Source organism: Engystomops pustulosus, chromosome 4 (assembly GCF_040894005.1).
Source record: "Engystomops pustulosus chromosome 4, aEngPut4.maternal, whole genome shotgun sequence".
NCBI lineage: Eukaryota > Metazoa > Chordata > Amphibia > Anura > Leptodactylidae > Engystomops > Engystomops pustulosus.
The window spans coordinates 145706828-145727018 of record NC_092414.1 but is presented as its reverse complement, the minus strand read 5'-3'; the positions used below and the strand labels follow the sequence as shown (position 1 = coordinate 145727018).

General features: G+C 43.5%; 2 protein-coding genes and 2 non-coding genes across 10 annotated transcripts in view; 2 read left to right on the top strand and 2 right to left on the bottom strand.

The window, feature by feature from the left end:
- Positions 1-339: 339 nt before the first annotated feature.
- Positions 340-413, bottom strand: TRNAV-AAC (transfer RNA valine (anticodon AAC)). Its single transcript has one exon. It is a non-coding gene; the product is annotated as a tRNA-Val (tRNA).
- Positions 414-835: 422 nt separating this feature from the next.
- Positions 836-907, bottom strand: TRNAD-GUC (transfer RNA aspartic acid (anticodon GUC)). Its single transcript has one exon. It is a non-coding gene; the product is annotated as a tRNA-Asp (tRNA).
- A 324-nt stretch (positions 908-1231) lies between these two features.
- NEIL1 (nei like DNA glycosylase 1) lies at positions 1232-15115 on the top strand. Of its 7 annotated transcripts, none has more exons than XM_072147979.1 (10): positions 1232-1383; positions 5338-5761; positions 7565-7684; positions 7777-7846; positions 8382-8481; positions 8572-8696; positions 9143-9176; positions 10056-10111; positions 10764-11166; positions 14871-15115. In XM_072147979.1, exons 1-9 carry the CDS (start codon positions 1275-1277, stop codon positions 11163-11165), a joined length of 1440 nt encoding a protein of 479 aa, XP_072004080.1. In that variant the 5' UTR covers positions 1232-1274; the 3' UTR covers position 11166; positions 14871-15115. The 7 variants fall into 7 exon arrangements, with proteins under 7 accessions (XP_072004080.1, XP_072004079.1, XP_072004078.1 ...); XM_072147978.1 differs by lacking the exon at positions 1232-1383 and adding an exon at positions 1577-1599 and having other exon boundaries at positions 7777-7822; XM_072147977.1 differs by lacking the exon at positions 1232-1383 and adding an exon at positions 1577-1599 and having other exon boundaries at positions 7777-7840; positions 9143-9170.
- A 2831-nt stretch (positions 15116-17946) lies between these two features.
- MAN2C1 (mannosidase alpha class 2C member 1) overlaps positions 17947-20191 on the top strand; it is a 31069-nt gene continuing 28824 nt past the window's right edge. The window contains exon 1 of the mRNA XM_072147972.1: positions 17947-18144. Within this exon, the coding sequence (XP_072004073.1) occupies positions 18032-18144 (113 nt within the window). The 5' untranslated portion in view covers positions 17947-18031. The remainder of the gene's footprint in view (positions 18145-20191) is intronic.

Here is a 20191-nt window from a genome sequence, read left to right as displayed (position 1 = left end):
ACATCAAAAAAGCAACTTGTGAATGTGGCCTCAAACTGACACAGTGTATCAAACTGGTTGTATTGGCATGGTGTATATTAAGACATGATATGTCTTTTTAATGTGGATCTATATGCAGTTTACTATCTGCTGTATACTATCTATATGTACAGTCACCCAAAAAATCTCTTAAGACTACTAGTGGAATTGAAACTGATAAATGATTATGCTAAGTAAAATAACGTTTATTAGAAGAAAAAAACTGCAAAACAAATGAAATATCGTTTTATTTTGTATTGGGTTTTTAAAAACACTTTACAGATGCCTTATAAAATTCAAAAATTTAGGGAAAAAGTTAACTGGCCCGTACGGGGATCGAACCCGCGACCTTGGCGTTGTTAGCACCACGCTCTAACCAACTGAGCTAACCGGCCATTTGTATGTAAAAGTTTGTTCAGAGCTGTGACATCACAGACAGATGATACTTATCTTCTGTTAACGGTAAGTATGGCCATCCTAGACAAGTGATCACAGCCTTCTATATGTGACTATGGCCATCACAGTCAAGTGATCACAGCCTTCTATATGTGACTATGCTCAAAGATCTCAGCATCGGGGATATCTAAAGATGAATTATAAAAAGAAAGGATTTTTCTGCATAAGGGTCATTTTTGTGCACTAGCTACAAACCTATTGACAGTACAGTAGCCTGTTCACTATACTGCAGTTCGTAACCTCTGTTAGTATCTGTAGAATGGCTGCGGGCCATAAGGTAATGAAGCCTCATACACCCTCATTATACCGTTTAGAATACAATCCTGTGAATACACTGAATATTGGGAAAAAAAATATTAGCCTCCCCGTCGGGGAATCGAACCCCGGTCTCCCGCGTGACAGGCGGGGATACTTACCACTATACTAACGAGGACTGGCTATACACCTGACCGCACCGGGCTCGGTCTCATATGTAGTGTGTAATGTGCGATGATAATTATAACACACATATTACACTTAGTAGTAGATGTCAGATTATTACAAATTGTCCTCCTTTACCGAGAAATAGTTATCAGAGTATTATACACAGAGCTCCTCCTATACCTAGTAGTAGTTATCAGAGTATTATACACAGCTCCTCCTATACCCAGCAGTAGTTATCATATTATTATACAAAACTGCTCTTTTACCTAGTTGTAGTTATAAGATTGCTGCTTAGAGCTCCTCTTATGCCCAGCAGTTAGATTATTACACAGAACTCCTCCTCTAAAGACTACAAGTCCCAGCATGCTTTGGGATGCATGAACGCGTCTAATAAAACTCAATGGACCAATAAGAGCAGAGGAGGGCGTTACCGTCGCGAGTTTTATGCTGGAAGCAGATACAGATTTGGGGCTGATAAAGACGAAGGTCAGTGGGTTACTCGGGTGATAACATGTGATGAGCGGAGGATTATTAGCGGGTGTAGTGCTGGGGGCAGCGGGGACATGGCAGCATCGTGCTGCTTACATAACCTGCTGTCGGCGATGCAGTGCTGCGCCCTCTATAGGTCATGTAGTGGTGTGTTATATGATTTAGACCAGAGGTACACAACCTTTATCAGTCTGAGGAGCGCTCAATTTCAAGGTGACCGCCTGCGGAGCCCCCCAGGTTCTGGCAGAGCCCCCCAGGTGCAGGGCGACCACCTGTGGAGCCCCCCATGTGCAGGGCGACCACCTGCATAGCCACCCAGGTGCCGGGCGACCACCTTCGGAGCCACCCAGGTGACACAGGGTTATAGAGGACTATGGTGTTGTAAGTCCTGCTCCTGGAACAATAAAATAGGGCACTAAAGGCTCTAACTCACAGGCTGATAACAATTAACAATTGCCAAGTAAAACCGCATGGAGCCAGCATCTGCGCTGTATGGGGATGCATGATTGTGTGAACGCAAGATGCACTGCTTAACCCCTAGGGGACACAGCCTATTTTGGCCTTAAGGACGCGGCCCCATTCTTCAAATCTGACCTGTGTCACTATAAGTGGTTATAGCTTTGGAACGCTATGAGATATCCAGGGGATTTTGAGATTGTTTTCTCGTGACACATTGTACTTCAAATTAGTTTAAAAATTTGGATGATATCTTTTGTGTTTAGTTATGAAAAAAAACTAAATTTGGAAAAATTCTTTATTTTCAACGTTCTAAATTCTCTACTTTTGATGCAGATAGTCATAGCTCCCAAATAAATTCATAACTTACATTTCCCAAATGTCTGCTTTATGTTGGCATGGTTTTTTAAGATTCCACATATTTTACTAGAATGTTCTGAGGCTCAGAATTTAGGTATCATTTTTCAAATTTTTTGTAAAATCACCAAAACCTGTATTTAGATGGACCTGCTCAACTTCTAATTGACACTGAGAGGCCTAAATAATAGTGAGACTCGTAAATTACCCCATTATGGAAACTACACCCCTCAACGTATGAAAAACCACTTTTAAGAAGTTTGTTAACGCTTTACGTGTTTTATAGGGGTTAAAACAAAATGGAGGTGCAGTCTGTAAATTGTAATATTTTTTCACAATACACTCATTTTGGGTGGAAAATTAAACATTTACAATGGATTAAATGAATAAAGGCTCCACAAAGTTTGTTACCCAATTTCTCCCGAGTACACGGATACTCTATATGTGGTGGTGACCTGCTGTATGGGCGCACGGCCGGGCATAGAGGGGAAGGAGGCGCCATCCAGAGCAGATTTTCTATGTCACATTGTACAGGCTATAATTTTTTTCTTTTTTTAATGTGGACCTATAGGGGCTTATTTCTTTTGCCACATGAGATGCACTTTTCTGGTACGTAATTTGGGGGAATCTATAGGCTAATTGGTGAGATTTTATTAACTCTTTGTTGGTGGAGGAAATGAAAATCATCACTTTTCAGGAAGATTTTTATGGGGTTTTTTTTTTTGGCTGTTTACCATACCATAAAAATAGTATATTATTTTTATTCTATGGGTCGCCACGATTACAAAAAGACCTCATTTATATAGATTTTTTATTTTTTTCCCATTTTTAGTGCATAAAAAGTAATTTGGCAAAAATGTTGTTACTTTTAGCATCACCGTCTTTCATATGCATAACTTTTTTATTTTTCGCCTCACAAATCTGTTTAAGGGCTTATTTTTTGCGAGGAGAGTTGTTCTTTTTAGTGGTCTTATTTTAGAGTGCATAACATTTTTTAAATCCCTTAGAGCATTTTTATATGGTATTAATTGAAAATGATCTTTTTTCTGGAGCTTTTTTTTGTTTTGTTTTTTACGGGGTTAACTTTGCGGATCTAATAACGATTCTGTTTTATTATGCAGATTGTTACGGACGCAGGGATACCAAATATGTGGGGGTTTTGTGTATTTTATTCAATTGTACTGAATAAAAACTAATTTGGAGAAAATCTTATTCATTTTAGCATCACCATCTTTCTATATGCATAACTTTTAGTGTTTTTATGTTTTTTATACTTAAGTTTTTTTATGGGAAAGTGACATTTTAGGGACTTATATTTTTATGTATTTATTTTTTATTTATTCTAATGTGTTAACTTTAGTGTTTTTGACTTTTTTTTAATTATACATACTTGAACTTAAACCAGTGATGCTCTGATCACTGGTTTAAGTTCAATACACTTGCGCATGCTCAGACAGTTTACAGCCAGACCCGGAAGGGGTCTGGCTGCCATGGAGACCGGGCAGCTCCGGGGCACATGCCAGTCCTCGGAGCTGCCCAGAAGTGGATCGGATCCCCCGGTAAGCGGCACGGGGGATCCGATCCACAGCTCAAACACACTTACACGCCGCAGTCATGTTTGACCGCGGCGTGTAAGGGGTTAACACCCGCGATCGGAGCCGGCTCCGATCGCGGGTGTTATCGCAGGCTGTCAGCTGTACTAGACAGCTGACAGCCGCTGCTTCTGGTACCGGCTCCGTTCGTGAGCCGGTGCCAGAAGCAGGACGTTATAGAACGTCCCCGTGCGCTAAGCATCTAGCCCCGGGGACGTACTATAACGTCCTGGTGCGCCTAGGGGTTAAAATAAAGCAATACCAACAAGTTGGCAGTGTGAATGAGTGATCACTGTCTCTACAAATATTAAAGAGTAACTGTAATTTTTTTTTTCCCCCCACAAATCAATAGCTCTTGAGATGCAGAACATAATCTTTGTTAACAATATGCATCAGTTTCTTTGCTATACCCCTCAGATTACCTCATTGCTGTAAGAGCTACTTCCTCTCTCTGATAAGCCCTGTGAATCCATAGTTTATCTGTCGGTTTCATGGGAGGGGAGGAGCTCCTGCTCCCAGAGGAGGAGATCATGTGACTGTGCTCTCTCTGTGTATGTAGCAGAGCTGGATGTGTTCAAGTTCAAGTAATAGCTCTTCTTAGTTAGCTGGCTCATTAGGCTCCGCTCACTAAAAAGAGCTGGCCGCAGGCCAGTCAATCACCCCACGCCACACCACTTTTAACCCAATGGTATTAGGTTAAAGGGGGTGTGGTGATTTGGTTAGAGGCGTGTTAAGTGAGCCATCAGCTCACTGAGGTGAGTTGACTCACGTCGTTCACGAAGGACTTATCACTGACACAAATTTCTCCTGCACAGAATAGTGAGGTACAAGATCTCCCCTGTTCCCTATCAGTTCTTCCATCCCAGTTTGTGATTCTACAGAACTTTCTCTTCACCTCATGCTGCTCCTCTCCCCCACCTTGTACATGGCACTTTGTGCACTGTGCAGATAAGCAACTAACCCTTAGTAGGGCCGCCATGACTGGAAGATTTTTTTGCGCCCTCCCCCCCTCCATTCCCATGTTGATAAATAACATTGTATAGACCATTTTTATTTTGATCAAAACATTTTTAAGCCATGACAGGCTAGATTCTTTGACATGATGCTACTCAACTGCACATGGCCACTAAGTGGAAGAGATTTTAAAAGGATTTTCCAGTCCTGGTGAATAAGTCTGCTTGTTGATAGTAACATAGCAATAAAACTGCTGTAGCACCACAGTAAACACTCTTGCAGGCCGCTCGGCATACCTATAAGCCGGGACCGCTTGGCACGCCTATGAGCCGGGGTCACTCAGCACATCCATGAGCGGTTGTAGTGGTGTCCTGACTGTGGGGACCAGTACGTACCTCCCAGCTGAATGCTTTGCACCTTATTTGTGTTGTTGTGACAGGGACATAAATTATCCACATGGTGTGGATATTCTCGCTGTAGTGTGTGGATGTTGCTCTGCAGTTGTGTTTATTATCTCACACTAGTGGGTGAATGATCTATGTATCCAGACCTTGAATAACAAATGTATAATGCTGCTTCCTTTAAAATGCAGACATGCCAGAAGGTCCAGAGCTTCACCTTGCCAGTCTCTTTGTTAACAAAGTATGTGATGGATTGCGTTTTGGAGGTAAAGTGGAGAAATCGGAGGTCAGCAAAAATCCAGAAGTGCCATTCAGCTGCCCGGAGTACACCATCAGTGCAGTGTCTCGGGGAAAGGAGGTGAAGCTGATCCTGACGCCGATGGCTGATGCGGATGAAGTGGCCAGTGTCATCTTCAGATTTGGAATGTCTGGAAGTTTCAAGTTTACTGCAGAGGATGAAATCCCAAAACACGCTCACCTGCGTTTCTTCACAGTGGATGTGCCCCGGAAAGTTCTGTGCTTTGTAGACCCAAGACGCTTCGGCACCTGGGAATATAACGGCACGTGGCAGCCGGAGCGTGGGCCTTGTGTCATGATGGAATATGAAAAGTTCAGGTGCATAAGATTTCTGTTGAGATGAAGGGTTGTGACCTATGTAGTTTGTCTGTGTCCAGTTTGTATTTAAAGGAAATCTATTATGAAAATTAAGCATGGATAAACCAGGGACAAACTGTCACTGTGGTAATCTTCTTATATTTGTAATCGATGACCTCCTTCCTTTTAAATCAGCTTTAAAAATTTATGCTAAAGAGTCTGAAAGCCTATTGGGGCGGTTCCCAGAGCCCTTCCATGCTGCAGATTAACAGGCTGTTACACTGTCTCCCCCTCCTACTACTCGGAACTTCCTACTGTCACTGCATGATGTATTCTCATGGCAGCAGAGGAAGATTCGGCTCACAGTGGGAGCGGAAAGTGCCCATTACACCCATTAATGGCCTGTAAATATGCAGCACGGGCGGGCACTGGGTATCGTCCCAGTAGCCTTTGAGGCTCATTAGCATAATTTTAAGAGTTGCTTTTAAAAGAAAGGAGGCCATGGATAACAAAGATATGAAGATTACCACAAACACAGTGCCTGGATCTATGAGTAAAGCTAGTGCACAGATATACGGGACCCGGCCACATTGCATATGCGTTTTCAGACATACAAGACACCAGCCTAACCTGCCAATTTCTGCTTAGGGTGCATTCATATGTGTCGTTAACACTTGCATTTTCAAATGCATCACAACGGCTGAGATGTTGAGATGTCTGATTACATTGCTGTCAACTTTGCTTTTATAAAGAACATGCAGTAATGTCCTGTGTGAATGCACTCTTCGGGACAGGGGGGAGATAAAAATGTACCCACCCTTACTGCTTGGTTGAATGTGACCAATGTGCACACAGACCAGCGGGGGCATACTTGGGGGCTTTCAGCTGATAGCTATTGGAGATGTATGGGTGCTTTAGAGGGGTTGGAACAGAGGTCCGCAGAAATAATCTAGAGTGCTTAGTTTGCTATTGCTCCAGATTCCAGTTCTGTGTTCTTCAATTCCTCACCACTGGGAACCCACTGCTATCAACCATGTATTATAGCACATCTTGGCCTGCTGAAACCACGGATTGGGCACAGCAGGTCATGTGTCCTTTTAAACTTCTTGCACGTCCAAGAAGAGGAAGATCGCCACAATGCTATAACAGAGGCTCTGCCTCCAGGAGATCCACTGAAAAGGGTTGTCCGCTTTCAGAAAATTCCAGCAAATAATTGATACTGTTTTTCAATATACTTTCTAGATATCTGGTACTCTACAGGAAGCTTCATTGTTTATTTCCTGTGGATAATAATGAGTCCTTGGTCACAGGTGCACGGCTCGTTATATACTTGGTCATGTGATGTCACACAGGTGCACGGCTCGTTATATACTTAATCATGTGATGTCACACAGGTGCACGGCTCGTTATATATACTTGGTCATGTGATGTCACACAGGTGCACGGCTCGTTATATATACCTGGTCATGTGATGTCGCACAGGTGCACGGCTCATTATAACACACAGCTCAGATTACTCTGTGATATAATGAGCTGTGTACCTGTGTGATATCACATGACCACGGACCAGTGTTTATGACAGCAAGCAGAGATCTAGAAAACAGTAAGGAATTGATACAGAAAGTATATTGTATAACACGTCATTGCACAAACTTTATAATTTTGAAGTGGACAGCCCCTTTATGGAGAAACCATTATGTATTCTGTTCCCAAATTGTATAATGGTTAAAGACCCCATTCTGGGATGAAAGAAAGTGCTCATACCCTACAGGTTTTTTGTTTATGTCACCTATTTAAATAATTTGTTCTGTTATTTTCACATAGGGAGAATGTTTTCAAACACTTGTCGGATAAAGCTTTTGAGAAACCAATCTGTGAAGTTATGCTGAACCAGAAATATTTTAATGGCATTGGAAACTACTTACGAGCAGAGATCCTATTTCGGTTTGTATCTAAGTGTTATATGGACATTTATTTTATGCCCTTTGTGTTGTTTTATGTTCCTAAAATAAACTACTCCATATCCTTTTTCCCAGGTTGAAGATCCCTCCGTTTATGCCAGCTCGTGCTGTCTTGGAAAGTGTGAGGAACCAGAGCCAGGTTCTAGTAAGACACTAAAAATCTGACCTAGAATTATACTTGGATTTTCATCCAGACACCTATATGGGTCCTGGTATCACTAATGATATACAATGAATTACTGTGTATTCCGGTTTATTTCTATAATATTGATGGTTGGAATGGCCATTACCTATACACCAGTTATATTTATAGCCATTGGGGCCCGTTTCTGCTTACAGACCTATGACGTGACGTCACTTAGTCTCATGGCCAATTTGTAGCGCTGACCATTGAAAAGAATGGGGCTAGCTGCAATACAAAACACAGACACTATACAATGTACAATGCAATGCATGATAGACTGAAAAGGTCATAAAACTTGTCCCAACAATGCAATCTCTTCTAACAGCGGATCCTGTGCCCAGTATCTGACAACCGCAAGTCTGATACTAATCACCTACTCTAAAGATGATAGATTAAAACAAAAAAATCTAATACCCCCTTAGTATAAAATAATAATTTGCTGGAAGTCATAAACAAATTTAAGTTGACATGAGAATGGTATTTGCTGCTGTTACAGAATGCAGACCTCCCTCTAAGCAAGAAAGTCAAGATTAAGAAAGAAAATCCAGACCTTCTCCAGCTTTGTAACTTGGTACCTATGGAGGTTATTCAGTTGGGTGAGTTTGCTGGGTATTTTTTTTTTTGTTAGTTTATTTTTTTTTTTTTCTATTAACGGTTGGAATATTGTAAATGTTATTTTTCCTTAGGGGGTAAAGGTTATGACCCTGGGCATGGGGAGGACTATGCTGCCTTTGAACAGTGGCTGCAGTGTTACTTTGTGCCCGGAATGAAATCTTTGAGGGACAGTAATGGAAGGACAATCTGGTTCCAGGTAGGATATGATGAGAGCAATTCATTAATGTGTCTGCACCTGTATTCATAGCAGATTTGTGCCAAAAAAACTTTTCTAACTTCTCCTAAAAAAGGGGGTGTGACCTAGGGGAAAAGGGGCGTGTACAGGTGGAAAATACTCTAAATAGTCGAAAAATTAGGTGGGTGCATAGAGGCTGTATTCTGAAGTGGCACACAAATTAGGCAGGTATGCCGCATTGTGGTTAACAGCAGTTCTAAAATAGAAGCCGACAATATGATACTGCCCCAGAATCCATCATCACAATAATGCATCTAGTGTATTTGAGCTCTGCACTTCAAGCCTGCAACACATTCATGTATTCCCCCCAATGTGTGGGCTGGTGATGTCTGCTAATTTATGTGGAGGAGATTTTATAGGTTGAGGCTTCTATCTTACTAATTTTGTGTATGTTTATTTTTTGACAGGGAGAACCGGGTCCCCTTGCTCCAAAAGGTAAAGGTAAGGTGCACCAGCTGTCAAGTTCACATTAGCAAATGTCAGATTGACGCCATAAATACAAAGAAATGGCAGCACACCAGTATAAAATGTGGGTTATTTAATTCCCCCAGTGCTATTGATGCCATATATATTTAAGAATTGTCCTGGGAATATCCCATTCACACATGAATTCTTGTTTGATCCATATATATATATATATATATATATATATATATATATATATATATATATATATATATATAGATCAAACAAGAATTCATGTGTGAATGGGATATTCCCAGGACAATTCTTAAATATACTCAAGATGGAAAAATAACACATTCTCTAATTCAATGTTACTAACAAAAATACAGCATTTTACAGATATTAAATTAGAATTCTAACCTGTCTCTATGAGTCCTGCTTCTGTATTTTTGGTTGTCCTTGGATACGACCATAAACTCCTGACTGGATTCCTCTTACATGAATGCATCTCCTGTATTTCAAGGAGGAGGGGGGCATAGAGCACTAAAGATAGAGGCACGTCCTGTCCAGCACCCTGCAAAGGAGGCCTGCTTTACAGAAAGATAAGCTCTGGATATGAGGGGGCATAGTAGTGCTCAGAGTTGAGCGTGTTTTGTATCCATCTCATGACTGTGATATGTCTTTACTAGGGAGTGCTGTGGTGCATGGAACAAGTTTAGAATATGCTTATATAGAACATGCTTACTATGAAGTTTCCATCATATGGAAACTTACATAGAGCTGTATTGTAGCGCTATTTTTATTAGTTTTAATAAATCTGAGACGCAAAGGTTAACAGAACTCGCCAAATTTTTTTTTTGTTAATAATTTCACTTTATATGAATCTTCTTACTTTATACACCAAATAAATTCCAGGGAAGAAAGTGCGAAAGCAGCGCAAGTCGGTGGATATCGATGCCAAACCAGTCAAGGTACTGATTCATAAAACATCATTTTATAAAATTGGAAATATTTGTATATCAATACGGAAATTAACACTGAACCAGGCAGGGCCACTAGCGCTATGGGGGCTGGGCATAAATCAAAATACGGGACTCCATGAGGCGCTCCGGTGACGAAACATGAACGCCCCAGGCTAATTTGCTTAACTTTTATAGCTCTATTTCCCACAATTATGGAATACAAGTTATTGATGGAGCCTTATTACCTTTTCTTACCATTTATTATATTTTTTGTTTCTTGTATGTTACATCTGCAGGCATTAGAATAGGCATTCAGCTATGGAGTATTACCTGTCAGACTTTGTTATCCCCAGGATGCCATGAGAATACAAAGCAAGCTAGTGCTTATAGAATATTGGTACATAGGTGCACATTATTAATATGTTCTTTCCATGTTTGACGATACAGTATATGAGAAAAAATACTAGTTCTTTTGGCTCAAAGTGGGTCAGAAATTTTTTTTATTGCAAACTGTATCCCTTTTTTGTTTTAAGGGGTTATCTAGGATTTCACAAACATATATGACAATAACAAGGAAATATTGAGATTAAAATTAAAAGACAACATTTTGTATACATTTTCACCTCAAAAATATTTGTAATGTAAAATATTGCACTCATAGGCTGAAACTAATGCGACTAAAAGGAAAGCTACAAGGGGCAAATCGACAACTGTAAAGAAAGAGTGCAAGGAAGAAGTGATGGAAGAAGGAGGGGAAACTGCTGTAAAAAGAAAAAGGGCAAAGACCACTGAAAATTCAATGGGAGACTCTAAAATCATAAGTGCAGGAGAGCGAGGAATGCGTTTGCGTAGTAAAAGGAAAACTGTAGATAACCTGGAAGTAAAGATCAGTAGGCGTCTATCCCAACAAAGCCCAGTGCCAAAGACTCCAGCAAGAAAAAGGAAAGCCGCAAAACTTCTGGCAGACGATACCCCGACACCAAAACCCAGGCCCAGGAGGCTGAAGTCTGATGTGAGCAAACAGTCCCAGAACTCTCCAAAGCCTAGGACCAGAAGAAAATGAGGTAAGCAATAAATCTACTACATATTTTTGCCATTTTAAAAACTATAAAAAAGTCAATAAAAAGTGATCAAAAAGTCGTACAGTCCTAAAAATGGTACTAGTGAAAACGTCATCAAAAGTCGCAAAAAATGACACCACCCCCAGCTCTGTACACCAAAGTATGAAAAACTTCTACACTGGTTTTTAATTTTTGTAAATGTATGAAAACATTATAAAACCTATACAAATTTGGTATCGCTGTGATCGCACAGACCCAAAAAATAAAGTAGACCTGTCATTTGGGGCGTACAGTGAAAGCTGTAAAATCCAAGCCCACAAGAAAACACGCAAATGCATTTTTTCACCATTTTCACTGCATTTTAATTTTTTTTTCCCGCTTCTCAGTACAAGACACGGAATAATAAATACCATCACTACGAAGTGCAATTTGTTACGTAGAAAATAAGCCATCACAGAGCTCTTTATGTGGAAAAATAAAAAGTTATAGATTTTTGATTGTGGGGAGGTAAAAAATGGAAATGAAAAAAAAAAAAGACGAGGTCCTTAAGGGTTAAAAAATGTATATGCAACTCACCTGAGGTGAGTTCAATCATAGCGAGTCCTGCATATTAAATTTTACTTGCACTGCCCTGCCTCCTCGTTCCAGCTCACTGCTAGAACTGTATGGAACTAGTACTTGGGGACCGTCAACTACAGACAGATACAGCGCTGTTTTCATTAGGGGTAAAAAAGAATACTGTGTCATGTTTAACACAGTGCCTTGCTGGAACGTTGAAAAAAGTTATATATGTTATATCATTGTGCACTTCATATCTTGTGACCAGGGTGATCTAAGGTCCTTTTCCCAGTAATATTAACATCTACCTCATGCATGTATCTGATCACATGAAATCACAGCATTCCCCCTTGGACTTCTACTTCTCCCCATCCTCCAAGGAGGTTGCAGTGGTTTCATGTGATCAGATACATACAGGGCCGGATTATAGGGGGGCTCCCAGGGCCGCCACCACTTTGCCCTTAAAGGGGCCCCACTAACTATGGACGATTCAAGCTGTCGCATGGCCCCCCAAATCGCCCACAGTTTGTGCAGGTTTGGCTCAGATTTTCTCTGAACCGGCTGTTAAAGCAGCAGACTTGGGTAGAATCTAATAGATTTGGGCCTATAGCAGAGCGAGGGAACAATAAGCCATAGACAATCGGGCTTCAACAAGATGGTGGCCCTAGCAGAGACAGGGTGCCTCCATTTTGTCAGAGCCTGATGGTATGCTGACACTGGAAGAAGAGGTTGGCGCGCATCAGGGGAATGGAGGAAAGGGAGTACCATTTTATTATTTTGCCTAGGCCCGTAGATGGTTATAATGGGGGGGCCGTAGATGGTTATAATTGGGGGGGGGGTTTATATTTATCACAGTGGGCAGTATATAGTTATTGCTAGATCGTGTGTATAGTCCTTATAGAAGGGCTGTATATATTTATAGGGGGCTGTACATAATTTTTACAGGGGGCTGGGTATAGTTATAGCAGTCTATATATATATATATATATATCTCTGGGGCGGCTCTATAAAAAAAAATTCTAGTATCATTTACTAAAATTATGGGGAGACCCCCAACCACCCTTAATGTGGCCCTGGATACATACAAGAGGGAGATGTTATTGTTACTGGGTAAAGGACTTTAGATGAAATCTACCTCCTGTATGTATCTGATCACATGAAATCACAGCAGCCTCCATGGAAAATGGGGAAAAGTAGAAGTCCATTGGAGCATGCTATGATTGAATGTGACCAGATACATACATGAGGTAGATGTTAACATAACTGGGTAAGGAACATGACATCACCCTGGTCTCATGACATGAAGTGCTGAACCGTGAGGAGGCATAAGACACTGGGAGGAGTAGATGATGGGGAGGGGGGGCCTAGCAGAACACACCACCTTGGATGCTATGTAACATAAAATTGATTTTATAGGGATGTGAGGGAAAACCTTTTTTTAGCTAAAAGAAGGGTGGCATTTAGTTAAAAGTTCTCGATGGGAATCTGTCACTAGCTGTATGTGTGAAAAATGTGGTGATGAATTCACTTGTAAAGGAAATCTACCATTAAAATAAAGCATCATAAATCTGGTAAACTTACTCATAGATCAAGGGAATGATTGTGGTAATGTTATATTTGTTATGTTACCTCCTTCCTTCTAAAAATCTACTTTTAATTTCAATTATGCTAATGAGCATGAGGTACTACCATAGCTCCTCTCATATCCTCCCCCTGCTCCCTGAGCACTTGTGCAGGTAGGGTTAGTGTGAAGTTATTTATGGCATAGTGCCCTAAAGCTACAATGTAATGTGTTTATTCTGGTTGTGAAAACAACATTTTACATTTTATACCAACTCTGGAATGTTTAACCGGTTCGCGACCGCCCGCCGTGTATTCACGGCGGCGGTCGCGTTCCGATGCATGGAGAGGGCTCGCGGGCCGAGCCCTCTCCATAGCCGGTAAGTCTCTGCTGCATATTGCAGCAAAGGCTTACCGGTAACACCCGCGATCGGTGCCGGCGGCTTCAAACAGATGGCGGCGCATGGGCGCCGCCATCTTTCCGAGGATCGCCGCTCCCCGTGACGTCATCGGGGAGCGGCGTTCCGTTGCCATGGTAGCTTCAGGTCTCACGAAGACCCGAAGCTACTTCGGGTTAACCCATTCATTACAATGTGCTATCAGCACATTGTAATGAATGAGGAGTAAAATCCCCATATACTGCCATACTGTAGTATGGCAGTATATGGTAGGATCGATCAGACAACCTAGGGTTAAAGTACCCTAGGGAGTCTGAAAAATAGTAAAAATAAAAATGAAAAAAAAGTTAAAAAAAAAAAATTATAATAAAAAAACCTAAAAATTCAAATCACCCCCCTTTCCCTAGAACCGATATAAATATAAATAAACAGTAAAAATCATAAACACATTAGGTATCGCCGCGTCCGAAAATGCCTGATCTATCAAAATATAATAACGGTTTTTCACTGAGTTTAACCCCGTAACGGAAAATCGCGTCCAAAGTCAAAACTGGCACTTTTTTTGCCATTTAAAAAAAAAATAAAAATTCTATAAAAAGGGATCAAAAGGTCGTACAGTCCTAAAAATATCATTGAAAACATCATCAAAAGTCGCAAAAGATGACACCACCCTCAACTCCATACACCAAAGTATGAAAAAGTTATAAGCACAAGAAGACGGCAAAATAAAAAAAAAAATTTTGTTCATGAGGTTTTAATTTTTATAAATGTATGAAAACATTATAAAACCTATACAAATTTGGTATCCCTGTAATCGTACTGACCCAAAGAATAAATTAGATGCGTCATTTGTGGCGTGAAGTGAAAGCCGTAATATCCAAGCCCACAAGAATACGACACAAATGCGGTTTTTCACCATTTTCACTGCATTTGGAATTTTTTTCCCGCTTCCCAGTACATGGCATGGAATATTTAATACCATCACTATGAAGTGCAATTTGTTACGCAAAGAACGAGCCATCACACAGCTTTTTACGTGTAAAAATAAAAAAGTTATAGATTTTTGAAGGTGGGGAGTGAAAAATGGAAATGAAAAAACGGGAAAGGGCCCGGTCCTTAACCGGTTAAAATAGAAATATGATAAAAAAAATACTTTATCGTTAATTTTCTATACTTAATTTACTTCCTCAGCTTTACATACTGCAAGAGAATAATCCGGGAACTACACACTGGGAGCCGATTTTAGAGACTCAACGCTGCTGCTGATGTGTTTTATGCCTTTTGTCACTAGGATATACTGCTGATTTTAAGACAAGAGAATAACCATGTAACTTGATGTTTTTTACATTTTATTTTTTTAAATATTGAGATGCATTTTATAATGGAAAAATATTGGTCTTTAAAATTTCATACAAATAAAGTTATTTTTAATTTTCTCTACTATTCAATTATTATTTTACATGGCTTGCATAGGACTGCATAAACAAAGTATTTTCAATCAACTAATATAGTCCAAGCTTCCAAGCTGATTTATTTGATGGGCGTTAAACAGGGTGTGACTTGAAGTTCCTGGGTCCTGAATAGTATATCACAGTTCCCTTAATGAGCCCTCTTCATCCATAGCTCCCTGTATTATGCAAACATCCACCGGTAACACCCGCAATGGATCCTGGCAACAATCACTAGTGTTAACCCCTTAATTGCATACATGCCCGCATCTTGACCTGTTTTCTCCCCCAAGGTCATTGGGGGCGGCCATCCGTGACTGCCTGGCACCACGATTTCCATTGTGCATGTTTACAGTGTGGTGCTTGCTCCGTGTCTTATCACACCATGAACGTGCCAAATGGACATCGGCGAGGTGATCAGAGCTCAAAACTGTGTGCAGTACAGTGAATAGATTTTACACACTGGTGCACTAGAGTGCCCAAAGTTCAGCTACAATCTTACACATGGTATGGTTAACACAGATCTCCAGGGCTGCTACCCAACATTGTTCAGTATTGTATGGTCAAACCTGCTGACAGATTTCCCTCAAAGGGGTTGGCTGCTTTGCCTTATGTTTTCTGTGATGTGTGGGGGTTAGAATACTAGGTAAAAAACTGGGAAAACCTTTTGACTTGAGTATAAGCCAAGGGTGGGAAATGCATTGGTCACAGCCCCCCCCCCCAGTATATAGCCTGCCTGCCTCTGCCCCCCTGTAGTATGTAGCCTGCCTGCCTCCCTCCCTGTAGTATGTAGCCTGCCTGCCTCCCTCCCTGTGGTATATAGCCTGCCTGCCTCCCTGTGGTATATAGCCTGCCTGCCTGCCTCCCTGTGGTATATAGCCTGCCTGCCTGCCTCCCTCCCTTTGGTATATAGCCTGCCAGCCCCTGCCCCGAGTATGCCAATTAAAAAAAAAAAAATTAACACTGTACACACATTTACCATATTTTTCGGCCTATAGGCCAGTGCGCCTTATATATGAACTTATACAGAAATGTACTACAGACAAGATGTACTGTACATTTACCAGTGTTTAATAGCTCCATCCCCAGAAATCTCCTGCACCTTCCCACACAGTATACAGGGTCCCTAGCTCCTGAAGTGCCCTGGCACCACAACTAACATTGTGCCCATCCTGCCCTCCTCTAGACCGGAGAGACCGGAGCTGCCATAGTGCCGACCACGAGGCAATCATCATCATCAGTAAACAATCCCCCATACCAGCCCTGTAACAGGGGAAAGAGAAGGAGCCACAGGGAACCCCACAGGAATAACACCCTGGCTGAGGAGGGAAGGAGAAGGGGCAGAGGGAGACCGCTTAACCCCTGCAGCATCACCCTGCATTAACCCCCAGCAGCCCATACCTCTGAGATCGGAGCTCTCTGACACGCTGAAGACAAGTTTCCCGGGAAGTGTAGCTGGCTTGAACTGTGCACAGGTCTGCCACCTGCTGGTCATTTTTAGGTACTGCATTTGATCCTGCGCCTTATACTCCAGTGCGCCTTATATATGAACCTAGATGTCTTAGCAGGCATTTATTAGAGGTGCGCCTTATAGGCCGAAAAATACGGTACAACGCCTAAACCCCCCTCTCCCCCCGTATGTCTTCTTCTTACTTCGGCCCTTCTTTGGGTCATTTGGCTCTCTTGTGGTCTTCTTACTCGGCCGGCATACACAATGATGCCAAATGCTTGCTGCTGTCATTGTTTGTAAGCTGCCAGTATCGTGAGGGGACGCGAAGAGGAGCGGAAGGACCTGAAGAGTCACCGGAGCATCAGAGTTAGGTTTTTTTTTTTTTCAGCACAAATTTTGTGCTGAAAAACTCGGCTTATACTCCAGTACATATGGTAATTTAATACATCTATTAAAGCTTTCCCAACTCTCTTATATTCACAGTGAAGTCTCTGGTCTTTTATCTCATCAGCCAGACATTCCTGACCATAAAATGGCTTCAAGTTAGAGGACTGGTGGTTGTGTCCAAAATGAACGTGTTTCATTTTTGTATGACCTCAGTAAAAAAAAAAAAAAAAAGAAAGCATTAATACTTATCAAGATGTGACTGCGATGAGGCACATCGGATTCACATCTGCAGATCCTCTGCCTCCTCTCGCTTTTTGGCAGGTGAAGCCGGAACAATATCACAGCTTCACTGCACATGCACCAAACCCAGTGTACTACGGCGACTTCAGATGCAGATGCTGTGAGCTCTGGATGCAGGAAAGTATAAATGTTTTTTCTATGTGACCGTGTAGAGGATCCCTAGGAATCTGCGGTTGGTTTGTGTCCAAAATCGTCCTGACAGGTTCCCTTTCCTGACAGCAGGAGAGGGGAAGCACCCAGGGAGGCAGAGAAGAAATGGGCTGCCTCAGTAATTGTGTGGGGGGGGGAGAAGTGCTCCAGGGAATGTGTAATAGCCAGGCAGGCCGGGAGTTTGGAGGGGCTCTAGTGACACCCCCTGGAGCACTTGGAGAACAGGAAGCTCCTAATAACCATTAGCAGCATGAAAACTTAATGATAGATTTCATTAACCCCCAATGTTTACTATTTCCCCCACTAGATGATATAACTGCCCCAGATTCAAATCCCAGTTAACCATTCCCTCCATAATTATTAACTGCCCCTCCATTACCATTGCCTCGTTTATGATCCCCCATCAGCTCCCTTCCTCTCTGTATGACATCCCTCCCCAGTCTCTGTACAGCTGTACATCACAGACACTAGCAGATCTCATGCTGGGTATCTTATATCCTGATCCCGCCTCTGCTTCTCAGTCACATGACTTGTGAGAGTCACATGACCCGCTGATGCGGAAGGTCCTGACAGTACAGAAGCTCGTGTGTCTGTGTGTGTATATTTTGTGCTGAGCTATGGAGGAGCCGTCATCCCGCCCCCTGGTGCTGAAGAACAGGAGGACCACACTAGAGAGAGTGGAGAAGTTCATCTCCGAGGTTTATTTCACTGACTGCAACCTGCGGGGGAAGTGAGTAGAACAAACTCAAAACCTGCCCCTCACTACTAGCAGTGCACCTTCTCCTCCTGCACCTCACTACTAGCAGTGCACCTTCTCCTCCTGCCCCTCTACTAGCAGTGCACCTTCTCCTCCTGCACCTCACTACTAGCAGTGCACCTTCTCCTCCTGCACCTCACTACTAGCAGTGCACCTTCTCCTCCTGCCCCTCTACTAGCAGTGCACCTTCTCCTCCTGCCCCTCACTACTAGCAGTGCACCTTCTCCTCCTGCCCCTCACTACTAGCAGTGCACCTTCTCCTCCTGCACCTCACTACTAGCAGTGCACCTTCTCCTCCTGCCCCTCTACTAGCAGTGCACCTTCTCCTCCTGCACCTCACTACTAGCAGTGCACCTTCTCCTCCTGCACCTCACTACTAGCAGTGCACCTTCTCCTCCTGCCCCTCTACTAGCAGTGCACCTTCTCCTCCTGCCCCTCTACTAGCAGTGCACCTTCTCCTCCTGCCCCTCACTACTAGCAGTGCACCTTCTCCTCCTGCCCCTCACTACTAGCAGTGCTCCTTCTCCTCCTGCCCCCACTACTAGCAGTGCTCCTTCTCCTCCTGCCCCCACTACTAGCAGTGCTCCTTCTCCTCCTGCCCCCACTACTAGCAGTGCTCCTTCTCCTCCTGCCCCCACTACTAGCAGTGCACCTTCTCCTCCTGCCCCTCACTACTAGCAGTGCTCCTTTTCCTCCTGCCCCTCACTACTAGCAGTGCTCCTTTTCCTCCTGCCCCTCACTACTAGCAGTGCTCCTTCTCCTCCTGCCCCTCACTACTAGCAGTGCACCTTCTCCTCCTGCCCCTCACTACTAGTAGTGCTCTTTCTCCTCCTGCCTCCACTACTAGGAGTGCACCTTCTCCTCCTGCCCCCACTACTACAGTGCACCTTCTCCTCCTGCCCCTCACTACTAGCAGTACACCTGCTGCTCCTGCCCCTCACTACTAGCAGTGCTCATTCTCCTCCAGCCCCTCACTACTAGCAGTGCTCCTTCTCCTCCTGCCCCCCACTACTAGCAGTGCTCATTCTCCTCCAGCCCCTCACTACTAGCAGTACACCTTCTGCTCCTGCCCCTCACTACTAGCAGTGCTCCTTCTCCTCCTGCCTCCCACTGCCAGCAGTGCACCTTCTCCTCCTGCCCCCCCCCACTGCTAGCAGTGCTCCTTCTCCTCCTGCCCTCCACTGCTAGCAGTGCTCCTTTTCCTCCTGCCCCCCCTACTACTAGCAGTGCACCTTCTCCTCCTGCCCCCCACTTCTAGCAGTGCACCTTCTCCTCCTGCCCCCCACTTCTAGCAGTACTCCTTCTCCTCTTGCCCCCCACTTCTAGCAGTACTCCTTCTCTTCCTTCCCCCACTACTAGCAGTGCTCCTTCTCCTCCTTTCCCCACTGCCAGCAGTGCTCCTTCTCCTCCTGCCCCCTCCCTACTAGCAGTGCTCCTTCTCCTCCTGACCCCCACTACTAGCAGTGCTCCTTCTCCTCCTACCCCCCACTACTAGCAGTGCACCTTCTCCTCCTACCCCCCACTACTAGCAGTGCTCCTTCTCCTCCTGCCCCTCACTACTAGCAGTTCACCTTCTCCTCCCACCCCCCACTACTAGCAGTGCTCCTTCTCCTCATGCCCCCACTACTAGCAGTGCACCTTCTCCTCCTGCCCCCCACTTCTAGCAGTACTCCTTCTCTTCCTGCCCCCACTACTAGCAGTGCTCCTTCTCCTCCTGCCCCCACTACTAGCAGTGCTCCTTCTCCTCCTGCCCCTCACTACCAGCAGTGCACCTTCTCCTCCTGCCCCCCCCCCCCACTGCTAGCAGTGCTCCTTCTCCTCCTGCCCTCCACTGCTAGCAGTGCACCTTCTCCTCCTACCCCCCACTACTAGCAGTGCTCCTTCTCCTCCTGCCCCCACTACTAGCAGTGCTCCTTCTCCTCCTGCCCCCCACTACTAGCAGTGCTCCTTCTCCTCCTTTCCCCACTGCCAGCAGTGCACCTTCTCCTCCTGCCCCTCACTGCTAGCAGTGCACCTTCTT